This window comes from Pholcus phalangioides, unplaced genomic scaffold (genome assembly GCF_987345545.1).
Source record: "Pholcus phalangioides strain wild (caught in Gottingen) unplaced genomic scaffold, Ppha-v1.0 ptg000014l_1, whole genome shotgun sequence".
Taxonomy (NCBI): Eukaryota; Metazoa; Arthropoda; class Arachnida; order Araneae; family Pholcidae; genus Pholcus; species Pholcus phalangioides.
This window is the reverse complement of record NW_028301607.1, coordinates 13,395,695-13,415,365: the sequence shown is the minus strand read 5'-3', so window position 1 is coordinate 13,415,365 and position 19,671 is coordinate 13,395,695. Positions and strand designations below refer to the sequence as shown.

Genomic DNA, 19,671 nt, shown 5'->3' with positions numbered 1-19,671 from the left:
GGCACAGAAAGGAATTAGTTCAAATTTTTGTCGATAGAGAGGACGCTGCACGAAAGCAGATCACTGGAAATATGTATATCAGAAATGTATATCCCGTAAAATGCATGGCGTACGATTAACAGCTCATTTCTGCATTTTCCTCTTACTGGCGCTTACATAAGTTTTTCATTTGCGATGCTGACGTTGGTAGATTGTTGATACTAGTGAGCTTTCCGCAAGCTGCATTCAAATATACCGATTTCTTCAGTTTTTGTGAATTTTTTAACTATTTAAGAATTTACGGGACACACCCTTCATGATGAATATTAAGAATCAACATTGCACGATAGTATCATTTTCAGCTGTGAACAATTATGGTTCACAGCTCTATACCAGAGACTGTCAGTCGGGGCCCCGGGGTATTCAATGGGCCCCGAGTGAAAATCAATTAAAAGGGGAAGCCATGACAGGTGATCAAGAGCGGCACAGAGAAAAGTTAAACAACAAAGATGTGAAGCATTTTAGTGAAATATGATAGGGGTATACGGTGAGGTATTTTTAAGAATCCAGTAGTGTCCCCACGAGGGGCTGCTGCTGACAATACATAGCCCTGGGGAGGGGGGAAACTAGAAATTAATTTTATTCATAAAATTTTTAGCCGCTAAATTTATTCAGAAATCGAGAAATTACTTTGATTAGTAGAAAGGGTGTTCCTAGATATGAGAGCCCTGTAAAAGGCGTGGGTTAAATTGTTGGCCCGTATAACTGAATACCTCATATAATCGGATAATATGTACTAGAACCTTTTGATATCCGTTTAAGCGGAGTCGACTGTATAGGGGCTGTTCAAGTATTACGTCATCATCGATAGGGGGGAGGGGGTTTCCGATTTGCTGACTTTTGATGACAAGGGGGGAGGGGGGGGGGTCTGGATAATGCTTACGTCAGCAACAACCCTTTATGAAAATATGAGTTACGATTCAGAAAGGCAGAGCTGACGACGAAATTTTGCTGACAAGGGGGAGGAGGGGGTCGTCGTTTTGCTGACAAGGGGAGGGGGGTCAAAAATGGCTAAAAATTTGCTTAGGTAATGCTTGAACGGCCCCATATGCTGATATACCTGGATCATGCGATTCCTGGTGGGAGCCATTTTCAAATTTCCGAGGTGGGTGGGGGGGGGGGGGACCCAACATCCCCTTGGCTAGGGTGTTGGTAGAAGACTTACTTATCGTTATGAATGCGTATAAGATATATTAATTCACGATAATAATTTAATGACTATTTCGATACCAATACGCTATCCACGCTTCGAATTTCCGAATCGATTGTGAGGAATGTATAATTCATATGTGCAGTTTTATCGTGTGTGCGTAAACAATTTTTATTCTTTTGCCAGACGAACGTGGGTCCGATCTTGCTGTCCCTGAACTCTTACCAAGACGTCGGCAATCCACTGACGCTTAGTAGCGCTCACGCGTCTTCTCGATGCCCTCATCTCTTGAGGGTCGTCCATGAGGCAGTCCGGCAGCAGAGCGAAACAGGTTACCCGCAGGCTATCATACTAAGGTAAGTAAGAAAAAAAAACCCCACCATCAGTATATAGTACATTATGATAATGATACAAAACTACTAACATGTATGTCATTGCCAGTTCTTTATTGTGTGAATGAATTCATTATGTTTTTAATGGGGTTTTTCTCTCTCTCCTTCTATTGATGCCGTTCCTTTCACTTTCTATTGTAATTCGTTGCCTGATGAAATTAAATTTTGGTCAACTATATAAACGAACGTCGCGTGTCGATAATAATCGGAATTTCGTATGCAAATTGGAAGCTGAGCGCGTGAGAAATAATGCTAGGGAAATATCGTTTAATCGAAAGGGGGGGGGGAGGAAGAGGATGGTAAAAAGAATATTGATTAACATGTTGGGTGCGGGAAAATACACAATATTATACTCGAGGATTACGCGCATATTGTGCTCCTCTTAAGGTTCGGCAAAGGGCTATATATAATAATCACTCTGGAGAAGGGATTTTCTAAAACTTTCAGCTGTATTACCTTCTAAAATATGCATACGCCTTTCCTGCGCCTCTAAAATCTTCATATGTCGTATTTGACTTTCTGAGATCTACTTACGCTTTTCTTTTCCTTCTGAGATCTGCATACGTCTTCCCTAAGCTTCTAAACCTGCATATATATATAAGCCTTCTTTAAACTTCTGAAATCCAAATGAGCCTTTACTGAGCTTCTGGGATCTGTATAAGCCTTCTGAAATCGGCATACGCCTTCCGCTCAGCTTCTGAAACCTGCATAACCCTACCTTGAACTTCTAAAATCCGAATACGTGCACACACACACACACACACACACACATGGTGTGTGTGTGTGCATACGCTTTCCCCGACATTCTGAGATCGGCATAATACTTTCCTGAGATTTTCAATCCTGTATGCGCCTCACTTGAGCTTTTGAAATCCAAATACTCTTTTCCTGAACTTCTTTAATGAGGATGCACCCCTATTAATCTTCCTATACGTGGATATATATATGCCTTCCGAGTTTCCTAAATATAGACGCGTTTTCTAGCGCTTCTGCTTGTTAAACATAGCCGCACCCTCAAAGTTAGACGACTTTTGCTTCAAAGATCATACATAAATTGTCAAGTTTCACTGAACACTCAGCATTTTAAGTCTGAAGAAATCTCGTTAAGGTCATGGTACTATATTTACCCCCAAAGATCTTCTATATACAGTAGTTATTTTAATCACAATTTTTACCACGTACCCCAGTAACATGCATATCATACCAGGTTACCTTTACTTCAATATATTGAAGTTATGTAAAGAAAAAACAAAATTTAGTTTCTTTGATTTAAATCAGTGTTTCCCAAAGTGGGCAATATCGCCCCCTGGTGGGCGATGGAATGGTCCAAGGGGGCTATAGAACCTACTGATTTAACAAATACAAATACAAATACAAATACAACGCCACAACAGGCAAAATGCCCAACGAGGTGGCTGATAAAAAGATGCCCATAAAAATATGGATGTCATATGTTTCAAAAATACAGCAACCCCATTAAAAATGCAATTAACACAAATTATAAACAATATATACACATGATAAAATATTATACAATGCCCATAAAGAATACTTATGGTTGTCTTATTCTAAGAATGGATAGCTTCTCGATTTACCCCAACATAGGATCCTATGGGTTTACGTGAGTTTGGGGGCGATGAGAGGAAAAAATTTCTGATGAAGGGGGCGATGGAACAAAAAGTTTGGGAGACTATGATTTAAATCAATGACTTTTTGAAAAAATCAAATCAGTTTGATTTAAATAGGCGTACCCTGGTTCAAGATTGCCCTGTCTTTGCTACAAGGGACAAAAAAAAAACCCCTCAATATTCCAGACTTTGAAAACGATGTATTTTTTGCTCTTTTGTGAATCTCTGTGTAATTTTTTCCCCCCAATAGTGGTGAGAGCGGTAGCGGAAAAACTTACTCTTCGATGCTGCTGTTGCGGCAACTGTTCGATGTTGCCGGTGGTGGTCCAGAGACGGACGCCTTCAAGCACCTCGCAGCAGCATTCACCGTTCTACGTTCCTTAGGCAGCGCCAAGACTGCCAGCAACTCCGAGTCTAGTCGCATCGTGAGTATAATGTGAAACTTTCTTTATGTCATAATCTCAGATTGTTAATGGGCTATCTCTAACTCTTTCTATACAAAATATTTTGTATAGAAAGAGTTAGTTTATTATATATAATCTCTTACTATTCAAATATTTTGCACAGAATACTATACGGTCGTTCCGTAGGTTCTGAGTGCTTTTGGCAAGCGCACGTGTTTCAAATACAAATCACAGGCTACAACAGGCCCCACTCGACCTCAAACCTAATTTTGTTTAAAGGAACTGAATCATTGTTCATATAAGTACTGTTTGATTTCGCTTATCCCAACATTACGTCCTTTCGCTGTGGATGCCAACGGGCCTGTGCTTATAATGGTATTAACAGCTCTCAGACAGATCGCATGTAAAAAGATCATCCGTTGCACAATTATAAACCACTTAAGTGATTCGCGCACAAATCACTTGTGACCCATGGCGCGTTTCCAGATCATTTAAGCGGCTTATTCACTTAAGTGACCCCGCGACATATTTTCAAATTACTTAAGTGACCCGCTGTGCAGTTAATAACTGAGGTGGCCCGCGGCACATTTAAATATCATTTAAACGGCTCGAGGCACATTTACAAATCACAAGTGATCCGTGGCACATTTACAGATCATTAAGATCATTAAAGTGACCAGCGACATACCACCTAAGCGACCCGAGACACTATTTCAAATCGCTTAATTCACCTGCCGCGCAGTTCCAGATCTCTGAGGTGGCCCTCGGTACATTTCCAGATCACTCCAGTGGCCCGCAGCTCTTTTCCAAACAAACGAATTCTGGCCTACACTCCCCAAAAGATTGAGCAGTCTTTTGTAAGTACGTGTGGCTTCATCTGAAAATCTAAATATCTTCAATGCTTACCTCTTCTTAATTAAATGACAGTGTGTAGTCACAGTAATTGACTGTCGAGACTCGCATAAGAGATAAAGCTTCTCTCCCCCCCCCCCTTCTAAATGAATGAATGAATAAGTAGCATGGCGTTTAGGGGGGAGCGATCGTAAATCTTCTCTCAAAGTAAAGGGTTAAAAAGAAAGAAAGAAAGAGATGAGTTGAAGGGTAAGATAATGAAAAATAAATGCTGTCCAATTTCGACGAGAAACATTTCATCCGAGAACGAGTTCCTGTTCGCTGCTTGTGTCAGGTGTTAGGGTCTTGCTGCTTAACATGCATAGAGCGCATAAAGTAATAAAAAATGAGGAATTCCCCTCATCTTCTTGGGCCTAGGCTCTTAGTAGTACTAGTACTAATATTAAGCTGATATCGCCTTGATGGGTTTTCTAGAGACGATCCTCTTTTAAATGAATGGAATAGGAAGTGGCAAAAGATAAGAAATATATATACACACACACACGCTCATATAACCTTTTCTCCGTGGGATTCTTGTTTTATACCGCGGCTTTTTTTCTTTTATAAAGAAGACTCGTTCGATCAGTGCCACTCCTTATATATGAGTGTATATGTGTGTGTGTCTGCACTCTAATCGATTTGTGACTTCGACACCAGTTTTTATGCAGACTCAGCTGAAGAAAACTATCATCTTAAATAGTCTTGGCTTTTTATCGCTTGTTTTTTAGATACCTACTTCTTTCTGTGTAGTCGTTGCAATGCGGGACAACTTGGGTCATCTGTCATCGAATGAGAGTTCATAACCTATGCAATCAGATCTTCATTGATTGAGCAGGATTCATTATTACAAGCGTCTCCGAGAATGTTGGATAAAATAACTAGAGAGATGTACATCATTTGCTGATTTAAAAACTTTGATATTAATTTTCAACGAGGAAATAGATGTGTTTTTACGTCTCTCAATAAACTCGAAGTTAATTATTTACTATTATTATTATTTTATTTTTTCGATTAAACTTCACGCTGAAACAGTTTCCATTCGACCAGCTGCAAAAGTTCTCCAAAAGAGTTAACATTTATCAAATATAGCGTTTTAATCATTTTCATGGTTACGAAGGTTCTCCAATTTGTTTGATTTTTTTTATAGATCCCATTCTCTGGGTTAATAATTATTTAGGTTCAAATGTCTTTCCAAACAATTTTCTAGGTTCAAATGTCTTTTTAAGCTATCTTTTATCAAACAATGATTTCTTAGATAATTTTCTAGTTTACAATATCTTTTCAAATAACTTTCTAGGTGAAAATGTCTTCTAAATGATATCTCTGAGCAGAAATGTCTTCTGAAACATATTTTTAGGTAGCGGTAGTAAAACAATTGATGTAATTGAACTTTTTATAAAATAATTCCGATACAATAGGAGAGTAAAAGTGATAAACGCTGTAAGTGCTAAAAGGGAAAATGTTGGGAAATCACAAAAAAAAAAAATTTTTTTTGCAGCCCGTATGGATGTTTACATTCGCGACCTCTTTACAAGTTCTTTTGAACCCCTCAGAGGACTACCAGGCACTTCTCACGTTGGCAACATTATAAAGCATTACTCATTAGACACTATAACGTGAAAAATTGTGTTTGAATTTTTTAAGTACTCACAGCGTTTATCATTTTTACACTTCAATTCGTGTACTTAATTTTATTATTAATCTTCAGGCATGTAAATGCAGTGGGGGAGTAATTTAAAGTCTGAAAATTAGCTTTTTAAATTAAAGCTTTCCCTCCAAACTTTGGCTCATTTATCAAGTCCCACTCACCGGCAGTCCTACCACCAAGAAAGAATGAACGCAACACGTAGGTTGCAAAAACCTGCACTTCCAATGTAGCCCGGAGCAATAAAATCTATTTACTTTACGCCTTACACAATTTTTGTTAATGAACTTGAAAATATTACGAAACCGTCGAGGGTTTTCTTTCCTACATACCGAAATGACTCGATTCTTATCATTTCCTGATGTTGCAAAAAATAATTCCGGTTGAGTAGTTTTCTGGTGGCCTTTTCCATTAAGTACCTACATAGGGGAAGAAATTTAATTCGAAATTCGTACTCATTTTTCTACAGTTCAAGAATCAGATGTTCATTAACTGACTTTCCTTCGGTTTAATTATCATCCGTAGTCGTTAACGAAATTGCACTGCAGTTGAGAGAAAAATAAAATCGCGCTGCATCAAGGAACCATGCTGATTTTCGATTCCAATCTCATTAAGATTCGTTCTTATCTCAGACCCACTAAAGATCCAAAGGTTAAATGAATAAAGCAGCAAACTATTATGCAGAATCAACAGAAATTATATTTACGTGACCTCTGGTTAATCCAGTTCGTGCAATTAATTCAAATCGTGGCCGATACTCGGATTATATTTACGAATATCTGAAATACCAATAGGATGCAGTAGTCCAGGTCGATAAGATACTCGCCTAAAGCACCGAAGGATGTTTAGAGGTGTCGCGAGTTCGATACCCGATTCGTCCTTGTCAGAAACTTTCCTGACGCAGGGGGGCACAATGGAAACGGCGACATGACCACAGAAAAAGATTGCTACTTCAAGGAGTCCCACACCGAGGGGTTAGTGCACCAACCTCCCGGTGAGTATAAAAAATGACTGCCATTAGGAATCGGCAATAAATTGTAGATCCCAGTCTAATTAGCCTTCGTGTGCAGAAAATGACCAGGAAATTACCGTGGTGCGACAAAAATGATCAAATGAAATACCAATAATTGAAATGTCAAGCATTATTAATGACTATTAGAAGTTAATATTGAATGTGGAATTTTGAACTTCATAGTTACGATTCTCGATGATCAATTGCTGATAATCGGAAAGGTTAATATAAACAGGTCATATTTATAAAATTGATTTTTTCCAAGAAATTTCGGGAGTGACTTTCGATCCTTTAGATCAGTGCTTTTCTGAAGTTTGCGATACTGGTCGTTTGGAGAGCTGGAACGCACCGAAGGCGGGGAACCGGTAGAACACGGGTATAAACGTATAAGATCTTATGGATTCGCTAAATAAGGAGGGCAGTCATGGCTCCCACAATTTCAGGTGGGCCCCTCTCTATAGTGCGAAAGCCTCCCCACTCTGAAAAATTCGGTCAGAGGGCCCACCAAAGATCCCAGTCTAGTGGCCTTGATGCAGGACGTGGGACCATAGGGGTCCATAGAGTACAATATAAGAGTATTTGGAATTTGATTAATATTTTTTCAAGTGTGTTGTGTCATTGCAATGAACACTTCTAACAATGCCAAATTCAGCAACGACTTTTATAACACAGAATTCAACAGTGGCTTTTACAATGCAGAACTCTACAATGACTTTTACAATGCAGTACTCAACAATGACTTTTTAATGGTGTCACAGAAAAATGTTGCATAAAATTCTGGCATACTTTAGAGCCGTGCCCTTAGAGGGCGTGCGACCTATGCGGTCTCACCGGGCCCCACACTTTGTGAGGCCCCGCATTCGCGGTAAATTATTGATGGCTTCCACCGATTTCCGTCAATTACTTTCAATTCATCAATTCTAAAATTTTTATTAGTTTCAAAAATTGTTTCCCCTCATTATTTAAAAATGACTTTCAGTGTTGCATTTTCATTATTTTCATTAATTTTAGTATTAATTTACATCCAGTTGTGTGTATAAATCTTTTTGCGTAGGTTTTTCATATACTGAACGTTTTTAATGCCCGAAATTGTTACGACGCAGCTGGTTCCGTTGTTAGCTTTGCACCGGGGGCCCCGCGTCTGGTAAGGGCGGCCCTGTTCAGAGCGAATCTTTTTTATTCACAGATTGTAGATATGATTACATTTAAGGTGTGTTTTCTCGCGGTCGGACAATTCTCGAAATTGTCCCCTAGGCCTCGAATACATCCCCAAAAATGACATCAAAGAGGGAAAGTGGGGGGGGGGGGAAAGCAGGAAGCCGACATTTGGCAGGACATTAATTAATACCCATCATACTGTCGGTGTTGCGTCGGAATTTGCCTATCATCCCTCATCACCACCGTCGTCGTCGTCCCCAGTATTTACATAACTATATTCATACTTCCTAATAACGACTGGGAATGCCCCGGTTCTCAGAAAACCAAGCCCAAAAAGGGATATAATTTTTTTTTTTCCCGTATCTTGATTTTTTTCATTATTATTATTATTATTATTATTATTATCAAGGAGCAGTATGTAAGCAAAATATAAGATATATAAATATAAGGAAGAGATGACCTTCTATGCTGGTCATTGCCTTTTAATAGGACAGACATCTTAAAGGCCTCTTTTAATCGCCAATACCACACGTCAATCACTTTGGATGCAGCTCCGCCTTTTTTGCCTCTCTCTCTCTCTCTTAGTCATTTTTTTTTTATAATATATATTCAGTGGATCCGGTCATCTAATCAACCTTGGTCAGGTCGGCCAGAACAAACCTTTCTTTCTACAGCCGTTTTCTTTTTTCTCCCTCTACCTCACTCATGTCCCCAGCGAAGATTACAAGCTGCGAGACGCGAAATCATAAACTGTCAAGATGAAAAGTTTTTCAAAAGAGAGAAAAGAAAACACGCAAAGAGATGAGATCAAAACGAAAGAAAAACTTCAAGAGAGAAAAAAAAAGGATTCTTCTTTTCTTAATCTTATTCTATGTTTTGAGAAGAAGAAAAAAAAGGGCTTCTCCATTTATTATATATTATTATTATTCTTTCATCATGAACTGACCCTTTCCGTCTCTTCTATTTATGCGTTTGCCGTAAACTTGCCGAATACTAAGTTTTTCCCTTTTTCTTATCTTGTCATTTATGAGCCTCTAGGAGGCGAATGTTTCTTCTTTTTTTTTGCATTTTGTGTAATTTTTTTTTTCCTTTTATGTTCCATAAATTATAATCTTCTGGTTCTCTTGTCGATGATGATGATTCGTAATTAGTTTCTTGTATAGAAGAGATAAGATAATTTTCAAGTTTTGGAATAATCTAACCGCAACGCGATCCTTCGATCATTCATTTATAATGAGAATGCGCGGTCTGTAATAATATTTAATAATTAATATACGTTAGGGTTCGAGGCCTCTAGTGTGCTTCGAAATGATAAATTCGTCCGTGTGTAGGAATCCAGAATTGAATTCCTATAAAGATTGACAAAAATAATAACGTCTTAATGCAGTGTTCTCTGTGTACTATGGGTATTTAGGCACGTGCAGCTTTCATAGGGTTGAAGAATCCGAGGAGAGGAGAACTTTCACGCGGCAAATGTATTTTTTTTTATTTATAATTTTTTTTTGTTGAAATTGTAAGGTGGACATGGGACGTAAAATCTGGTTCCATGGGTGTCCCTTGTGTGCGCAGGATCTCCCTTTGTAGGAGCACACCGGGTTTTGCGAGGGAAGGGCACAACCATATTCACCGAAACCTTTCGTGAAGCTAGGACGTACACCTGTTTCAATCTAGTTTTTTCTTTTCTCGACAGGGTCATTTCATCGAAGTACAAGTAACGGATGGAGCACTGTACAGAACTAAGATCCACTGCTATTTCCTCGATCAAGTGAGTATTTTTTGACAACGCTTCGCTATTCAATTCATTGCCGAATAGAGAGCCGCCCTAGGGAAAGGGGGAGATCTCCAAATCTGAGCTGAAAGGGCGGAAAAAATTATAGAAAATTATGGCCGTCCACTGTAGGAGGGGTGCCAAAAGCAATGGGCGAAAAGTATTTAAAAAACTTTTGTTGTTAAGATGGGTATGAATTGGGAGGGGGGGGGGGTTGCGTGGACGGGGAGAGCCAAAAGTAGGTGCCACACGGGTAACGATTCTATCTCGAGCCGCCCGTGAATTTGAATTCATTTACTTTAGGACATTTTGAAGTATATTATATTAAGCCGGGATTACACAATAAACTTGAAAAAAAGACTTCACAAAACTTGAACCCCCCCCCCCCCCCCAACAAGCCTAATGTTATTCGTTTGAATGTAAAATAACTTTTATAAAACTTTTGTAGTGTAATCCCGGTGTAAATTCCATTTGTTGATGTAATCGCAAACATTGAAGAAAGATGGTGCGATAAAACCGGCATTACACTACTGCTACTAAACCAGAGACATGGACCTGGCCCATATTCCTCTACGGAACTTCTAACGAATTGGTACATGTTGGGATGTGTCATGTGTGTGTACGTATAGTGAATCTTCCGTGAAGTTTGTTTCTGTGCAATGCTTGTTATGTGTATTGCTGCCATATGCAATCAAATTTTTAAACTATGAGTTTTTTCTCAACTCATAGTGAGTGAAGTGAAATGAATGAATAATTTTAACGTTGGGTAGGCCTGTTGCTCTCTGCGGCAAGACTTTTTAACGGGGAGATCGGCTCGCATTCGCGCCTCGAAGTTGGGAACCGCAGAAAACCAACTCCAGCCGACCACCACTGCGGCGACGGTTGAACCCGGATCCGAGTCCATCACTATGATCACTCGACCACCACAGCGGCAACCGGCATTACTCTATGAAAGATTAGCAAAGTTTTATAAAAGCGCTTTTGCAAAACCGAAATCAAGCTATGAAAAACAAATTTCCGAAGACAAAAGGACTTGCCGTAGGCGCAGTTGCGTACGATTAGTTTTGTTTAAGCAAGAAGCAAGAATTTACCTGTTTCAAACCCGATTCTACAAGAAAAAGTTCAATAAGCTCCAGGAGAACTCTGATTTATCAACTTTAAATAGCTGGTTGGATCGTTTTCTTCGTGTGCGGTGAACTGTAGATGCCAATGATGATGTATTTGAGTAAAAAATTGCCAAAAGATTCGGAAGATAATCTGAATATCTCTCGATAATTATATACCGTCCAATATCATATTCAGCCAGTGATATCTACTGGAGACAGGGCCGTTTTAAGAACATCATGGGCCCCGGGCCAAGTGATTTTTCTGAGGCCCTACCTGGGAAATTCTCGAAAAATTCAACCACTTCTCGTTTTTCCGAGAGCCCGTCTTCTGTTGACGCTCCCGGGCCGTGCAGTTAAAAACGCACTGGCCCGGGGTAGCTAACAGCTTACACGCTGACCGCATGCGGCCAATGTTTGAAGAAGTTGAAAGTACACTCAGTAAAACGCACCAAACATCGATTGACCAGTTTTCCAAAAGATAATTCAGTATATAAACTTTGTATAATATACACTGCTCAAAACAATTAGGGGAGCAAGCAAAAAAGTGAAGAAAACCGTGCGAGACAGCCACGTATTGGCATACAATGGATAGTACACGCGTATCAATGCGCAATACAGAAAAAAGACGTAAAAAATTTTGAATAAAGCTTTAATTCTTTGAAAATATGGAAAAAACATGAAAAGATGATTTAGGGCAACAATTTGGTTACATGTAAACGATAAAAAAAAGTACTGTTTAGATATGATGCATGAGTTTTAATAGGGCGTGTGGTCTCCTCGAACAGCTAAGACCGCTGCACACCTGTTTGCCATGGATGCGATGAGGTTATCGATCAGACTTTGGGGAATACTGTTCCACTCCTCAAGAAGTGCAATCTGCAAGTCTCGGACAGTAACAGGCGGCCTTGGTCGCGCAGCAATGCGTCGTCCGAGCATGTCCCAAACATGCTCGATTGGATTCAGGTCAGGAGAGCACGCTGGCCATTCCATACGCTGTATTGTTTCAGCTTCAAGCATGTTCTCCACCAGACGAGCTCTATGCGGTCGAGCATTATCATCCTGGAAAACAAAGGAATCTCCAATGGCTCCAGCGTAAGGGATGACACGAGGTCGCAGTATCTCGTCTGCAAACCTTCGGGCCGTCAAAGTGCCATTCCGAATGATATGCAGGTCCGTACGTCCGCCTATGCTGATTCCACCCCATACCATCCAACCAGCTCGTCTGTATTGTGACCTTTCACGAACGAATGCGGGGTTATTTCGAGTGCCCCTGTCCCTCCATACCAGAACACGTCGGGTGTCACACTCCAGACTGAATCGGGACTCGTCTGTAAGCAGCACTTGGCTCCAATCATGTTGCTCCCAATCTCGATGTTCAGCAGCCCATCTTCTTCGGGCCGCACGGTGGCGTGGGGTCAACGGAATGCAGACCATTGGCCTACGTGCATAGAGCCCTCCCTCATGAAGCCGATTACGTACTGTTTGGCTGGACACCCTTCGTCCTGTTGCCAAGAGCAACCGTCTTTGCAGCTGCGTAGCATTCTCTGTTCTATTTCGACGGGCTGTTAACCGTATATACCGGTCATCAGTTGCTGTAGTGGCGCGTGGCCGACCTTGCCCTGGTCGACGTCTAACATTTCCTGTTTCTTGGAATCGATTCCGCAGCCTTGCAACAACACTTCTGGCGACTCCAACAGCGTCCGCGACACTACGTTGTGTTTGCCCGGATTCCAGTCTGCTTATAACACGCCATGCCATGGATTCCGGTAAATCACGTTGTTGAGACATCCTCAAGTCACCTTGTCTCAAAACAAAATACTGCGCAATCGAATTTCACAGTTACGGCAGTAAAACAGACGTTTCTGCAACATCCCGATTTCTGCCCTTATCTCCTTTTTCTGGTTTTTGACGTCATGAACTTTGATTTGCATATTAAGTTTTCTTCTTCCGTTTCCTGCTAGGCTTTAAATTATGGATGATTCATTTTATGTTACTTATCGGTATACATCTTTGCGTGATTTTGTTAAAACCATGTGCTTCCCCTAATTGTTTTGAGCAGTGTATATCAGGGCCGTAGCGGGGGCAGAAATTTCTTGGGCTCTTTAAAAGGGGAAAAAATTGTAAAAAAATAAACGTACTTTATTTGTGTCGTCCCCATTCAGCTCGGGGCAGTGTCCCAGTCGTCCCAGCCTGGTTACGGCCCTGATATATATATATATTTCAATTTTAGTTCTGTATCTTTGCAATAATTATATATTTTCATGGTTTTAAACGAATCTATATTGTCAGAATTTCGTTCATTTGCAATCAAAGCACCATTTCAGTTATTGTTAATGTTACTTGTTTTCAGTTTCAACAGGTACCCCCCTCTAATGTGGTCGCCTCCAGTGCCGTCTTGACTCTGTGGGCCCACCCCAGGCACGGGCCGGGGGCCTCAGAAAAACGAGAAATAGTTGAATGTTTCGGGAAATTACTACCCGGGGTCCCATGCTCTTAAGACAGCCCTGGTCACCCCTCTTTTACTGTCAAATTTTTTTGTCCCGCGAGTATCCGCAAAAAAAAGGTGTTTTTTTTTTTTTTACTTTATAAACTTTTAGGAGAGCATAGTAGATGCAGAGGTATGTAGTGCTGCCATCTATATTTCGCAACTGAATTCGTATATATTAGACGGAAAGAGGGAGAATAGAGCAGGATTATCTAACTTTTTCCCAGAGCATGCTGCAAGAACTTGACACCCCCCCCCCTTTTCCCACGTTGATTTCGCTCTCCTCTTCCTTTTCATTAGAATGCACAATCACAAATTATCACAATGCAAACGGTGTATGTGTATCGGTAAAGTTCGTCGTACTTTAAACATGTTGGAAATAGGTTGCGGGACCTGGACAACTATGGGTGCTTGAGATTCTCCGAATAAACTTTGATGAGACCAATAATTACTGAATGCACACAATGCAATACATGCCCTCTACTCTCCACATATTTTCTTCACATCAGCGCCTCTTGTTGGATGCTTTTCATGGTCAAAAATAAAACAAAAACCACATTGAATAAAAAATTATCTCATAATTATTGATAAGTAAAGAGGTGACTTTGGCATACCATACCAAATATAGGTTTGATAGTCTACAGACTCTGATTGATTAGAAAACTATCGTTCAAGATATGTAGAGAATTTCTTCAATTCAAAAATGAAGCAGAATTTCCTTTTATTTTTGAAGAAGTAAGCCTTTACCAGCTGCTCCTGATTCCACTGTGTCAGTGCCATTGAAGTCCGGGTGGCTCGAGGATCAGCCCCACCTGTCACAAGGGTGGAGCTGACAGGGCTTGTTTTTTTGCGCTATAAATTCGCTATAGAAGGGCCCGTGAAAAGTCTGGCTGTGTGGGCCAGTCGAAGATCAAAGCATGGGGGCCTTCCTCGAAGATGTGGGGGTCATGCCTCGTCCCTGCTTATCCATTACTGTGCACACATGAAATCTGCATGATAATTTTTTCCATAGAAATTAGATTTATGGTAAACATATTTATAATCTGTTTCAACAAAACTATGAATTAATAAATTACTTTCACTGCAGACTCGTGTCATCCATTTACTTCCGAATGAAAAGAACTACCATATCTTCTACCAGATGCTTGCTGGTCTTACTCAGGAAGAAAGATGTAAGTGCCATAATGACTCTTCTGAGAAATAATAAACATTTTTTTTTTCCTGATCTAATTTTAGAACCAAAATGTTGCATTTTCCAACTCATTTTCTCATAATTTTTAGCCCAGCTGAGTCTCGCAGGATATTCGTTGCACAATCTTTGTTATCTCAATCAAGGAGACATCACGCAGAATGAAATAGAAGATGCCTCGAGATTTGAAGCATGGAAGGTAAACCTTGCTAATGAGATTCTTTTGCTTGTTATTCTCACATCCGAATAAAGTTTTGAAAATTTTTTCTTACATAAAAATTCACAATTAATACAAATTAAGGTATTTATTTTTTAATTCATTCATTCAATTATTTACAGTCCTGTCTTTCTGTACTTGGAATACCGTCCATGGATGTTGTGAGGGTCCTTGCTGCCATTTTACTACTCGGAAACATTCACTTTGTTGATGGTGGTGGCATGGAAGTTGATATCAAAGGTGGAAATGGTAAGTATCAAGTTCAACAGTAAGATTAATTCATCAATGATGAGTAAATGCGATTTCATGAACAGTTTCAATGAGAATATTCATCATTAGTCTCATTCATGAGACTTTTAACAATTTCAACATTTCTTGAGGTTAAGATCTTCAGACCAAGAATTTTCATGGGCCCCTTTGTAGTAAATTTATGCTATTGTAAAATAAAAAGGCAATTCATCCCGGTCCTCTAGACTTAGCCCTGTTTGCTCATATGGGCGACCAACAGTATATGCCATTTTGATGAGATGGTAAAAGGGTCATCAAATCATTTAATGATGCCATAATGCAGTAGCCGTCGCTTATAGGAATCAATTTTGGTTCTTATACCTGGAGGTTTTTCCCTGTTGCTCCTATATACGTAGTTACCCCCAGATGTTTTGCATCTTTTTTTTTCTTTTCCCATATTCAGGGAGTATATTAAAATATGAGTAGGAATCAGTGTTGTCTTAACGTGTGGGATGCCATAGCACACAGCCTGGGGGCCTCGAGTGCAAAAGGGCCTCATGAAAATGTGACCCGATTAAAATTTTCGAGAGTAAGCATGCATATTTGTAGGTTGGCATTTTAACCAAATGGAAGGCCTCAGTAAAATAATTTTGCCCTGGGAAAGGGGGCGATGCTTAGTCAAATAAATAGTTACTGAAATAAATTTGATTATAAATGTTTTTTTTTGTCCCTTTGTGCAGCTGAGATGAAAGCTGTAGCTACTCTCTTGGGAGTTTCCAGTGTTGCGCTATTCAGAGGACTCACATCTCGCACTCATAATTTAAGGAACCAGTTGGTGAAATCTGTATGCGATGCTCCGATGGTAATAAGAAATGCATATTTTTCTCTTCCTTTTTTTATGTGAACATCATTTTGAACTTGAATGTTGTGGGAGAGAATATATTTTTCTGGTTTTTCCTCCCTTAATGCAGGCCACAGCAACTCGAGATGCATTATCGAAAGCTTTGTATTGCAGGACAGTGGCGACTATAGTTAGAAGAGCAAACAGCCTCAAAAGGCTAGGATCTACCTCAGGAACACTTAGCTCAGATAGCAATGAGTCAGTTCATAACCAAACAGGTAAGCTGTAAGCTTACTTCCATTTCGTGGACTTTGAGCTTTTATTACAATGCATGTGTCATTTTTGGATGTAGTCTTTTGACATGTCTGGGGGCGTTGTCTTGATATTATCCGTAGTTTTTGTTCTATAACTTCAAATGAGGGCTCGAGATGCCTATCACTGCATTTTTGAAGTCTTTCAATACAGAAAGAAATTTTCATATTTTTAGAAAACAGCAGTCAGCATGCATCAACTATTGGTTCTGGTGGTGCGAAAGCGTCAAAATCGATGACTGCTCTCAATTCAGCAGTAAGGCATGCTACTGATGGCTTTATTGGCATCTTGGACATGTTTGGTTTTGAGGCTAGCAAGGTATATGTATTGCTGATTGATTGTTTAAAAAGGAAAGGGTTAATGTTTTCAGTACCTGAATATGTGTGGTCATATCATCAACTGAGTGATAGCGCTGATAATTTTTCCAGTGAAAAAAAATTCTATAAAATTAATCTTAATTCAATTTTCCAGCCAAGTCATTTGGAACACCTATGCATCAACTTGTGCGCTGAAACTTTACAACATTTCTACAACACTCATGTTTTCAAGAGTAGTATTGAATCATGTAGAGAAGAAGGTGTGCAGAGTGACCTCCAGGTCGATTATGTTGATAATGTACCATGTATCGACTTGATTTCATCACTTGTGAGTAGCCGAAAATAAAATTAATTAATTTTTTTTCTACTATACAGCTTTATATTTTTATATGTATATTATGTTTTTGAGAATGAGGTTTCAAAAATTAGTGTTTTATGACCTGTATTGTTTAGAACTATGACTAATACAATAGCCTGCTTACTTAAGATTATGACCACGCATATATCTAATGAGATTTGTTGCAATCATGAGAACAACAGAGTAATAGCAAAGAAATTTTATTTGAACTTTTGAATCATGTCAATTTAAATCACTTGATTTCAAAAAAATCATTGATTTAAATCAATCAATCATTTATTTTGTTTATGGGGCCCAACCCCTGTGAACGATTGGTAAGAATACAGAAAACAAGTTGATAATCATATGGACAATAAATGACATACATGTGACAAATTATGAATATGCACACTACTTCACCAAACACCAACTCTGGCCATATCGCTATATTGCAGTTTACTGCCATTAGTGAGATGGGTTGGAAGTGAAGGCGCTGTCTATCGGTGGTCGCCTTGAATTCGTTAGGGAAAACATCTTATCTTCCCTTTGATTCGAACCCGGGACCCTGACAACAAAATGTGCACACTGGGTCATATGACAATTATGGCTCGAGAGTTTTTGGGAGCAAGGAATTTGATTAACAAAATTTGTTTGTAATGGAGCATTCAGTTTTATGTATTGGCTTATATTTGCCTGGTTGCAGCTCAATTTAGAAGATTTAATAGTTTAATCGCTCATTGATCTAAATCATAGTTTCCCAACCTTTTTTGTCCCATCGCCCTTTCTTCAGAAATGTTTTTCTCCCATCGCCCCCCCCCCTCCCAACGCAATCTAACCCATAGGATCCTATGTTATACCCGTAGCTTCTACCGCCTCCTGGAACTTTCCATCGCCCCAAGGGGCCGTTAACGCCCACGTTGGGAATCACTGATCTAAATCAGTTTCCCCCAAACTTTTTGTTCCATCGCTCCCCCCTCAGAATTTTTTTTTCTCGTCACCACCCCCCTCCCCTCCATCTCGTGACCCCCGACCATCCCATCGCCCACCAGGGGTGATATTGCCCATTTTGGGAACCACTAATCTAAATCATGAAATTTTAATTTCATTTTTCCTTTATTTAACTGCAATGATATTGAAGTAAAAGTAATCTATTATGGTATGCATATGTTATAAAATTGTGCTAAAATTCTTTATTCCAAGAAATATAGATCTGATAAATATAGATTTGAACCCAGTTCCTAGATATAGTGCAGAAAGATAGTTGTTCTATTTATAGATTTTGTGTAGGAAAAAATTGCATCAAAATATAGGGAGCTAAACTTAGATACTGTATAAGTGCATTGAGTATTTGCAGTGTATTACACTGGGGCGCTTTGGGTTTTCCTGATTAAAAAAAACAGAGAAAGTGGTAGAAAGTTTGTAATTGTTGATGAATTTGAAAAATAGTTAAGAACATGATTAACTCAGTTTCAATGTATTCAAGTTGAAAAAATTTTCATCAAAAAATATATTTTATTAGTTTTCAACTTCCAAAAAACAGGGAAAAAGGAGAAATTAATTGGCCAGATGACTGGTTGAAATAATCAAATATGTTTGTACCAACATAAATACTGTTGGACTTGAAATTTTAATACAAAGAGGGAAAAAGTCTAGAGTTTGCTAGTTTTTTGCTACCAGATCTGTGAAAGAATAAAGATTCGTTAATTATTAAGCAACATCGTGCAAGTTTGAAACCATCATAATGAATGCATCCATCAATTGTGTAAGAAATAATCTAGTTAATAGAATATGTTTTTCATTTAATTGATACAGAATTTTGGTTGTATATCGAGTGAATCGAGAAACCTACACCATATTTGATACAGAGTCGCTTGGTAGCGACTCTGTATCAAATATGGTGTAGGTTTCTCGAGGAGGAGCTGTCTTTTGCAAATTTTCTTGCAGTGTACTTTTGTACACTCTGCAAGAAAATTTTTAATTCATGAAGTTAATTCGGGGTGTGTAGTGTCCTTATAAGAAATGACTAAAAGAACTAAACTGATAAGAACATACAACGCCACCTAGTGTTGTGTAAGGGGAACTAGTGAGTTCCACCTCCGACATCAAGTAGACAAGATGTCTAAATGTTCTGCTCTTTTCACTTTATAAATTCTTCCTATCTATATGTATGTAATCTATCTAAGTCTAACGTAATAATAAATACTCATCAAAATAAATACCCATGTGAATACCCATGTGTTATCTACTTGGCTAACAAAGTGTTAAAGAAAACACATGACCTTTTCTTTTATGTTACATAAACACTGATTTATAGTGTTTATATTTCTTGCTTGTAGTTCATTTGTTTGTTGTTTATTTTTCATTATTTGCTTGTTAGTTTATTCATCAATGCTAAATTAAATTTGAGAGACTAAGTGAAAAATATACATTCTTAACCTTTTACTGGCCGAATTAAGATTTAAATTCTCAATTTTTTCCAGATATTCTTCCTTCTGATACTTTCGTTTGCCAACCAAAAAATTCATAAAAAGAAGAAATTTCTTGTATGCTTT

General features: G+C 39.0%; 1 protein-coding gene across 1 annotated transcript in view; it reads left to right on the top strand.

The window, feature by feature from the left end:
- The window catches only part of dachs (unconventional myosin-IXb-like dachs), a 113,082-nt gene that overhangs the window by 76,260 nt on the left and 17,151 nt on the right, over window positions 1-19,671 (top strand). Inside the window, exons 4-13 of the mRNA XM_089241774.1 lie at window positions 1,376-1,545; window positions 3,460-3,634; window positions 10,010-10,084; window positions 14,766-14,850; window positions 14,960-15,066; window positions 15,207-15,333; window positions 16,053-16,174; window positions 16,284-16,431; window positions 16,641-16,783; window positions 16,937-17,110. Of these exons, the coding sequence (XP_089097900.1) occupies window positions 1,376-1,545; window positions 3,460-3,634; window positions 10,010-10,084; window positions 14,766-14,850; window positions 14,960-15,066; window positions 15,207-15,333; window positions 16,053-16,174; window positions 16,284-16,431; window positions 16,641-16,783; window positions 16,937-17,110 (1,326 nt within the window). The remainder of the gene's footprint in view (window positions 1-1,375; window positions 1,546-3,459; window positions 3,635-10,009; window positions 10,085-14,765; window positions 14,851-14,959; window positions 15,067-15,206; window positions 15,334-16,052; window positions 16,175-16,283; window positions 16,432-16,640; window positions 16,784-16,936; window positions 17,111-19,671) is intronic.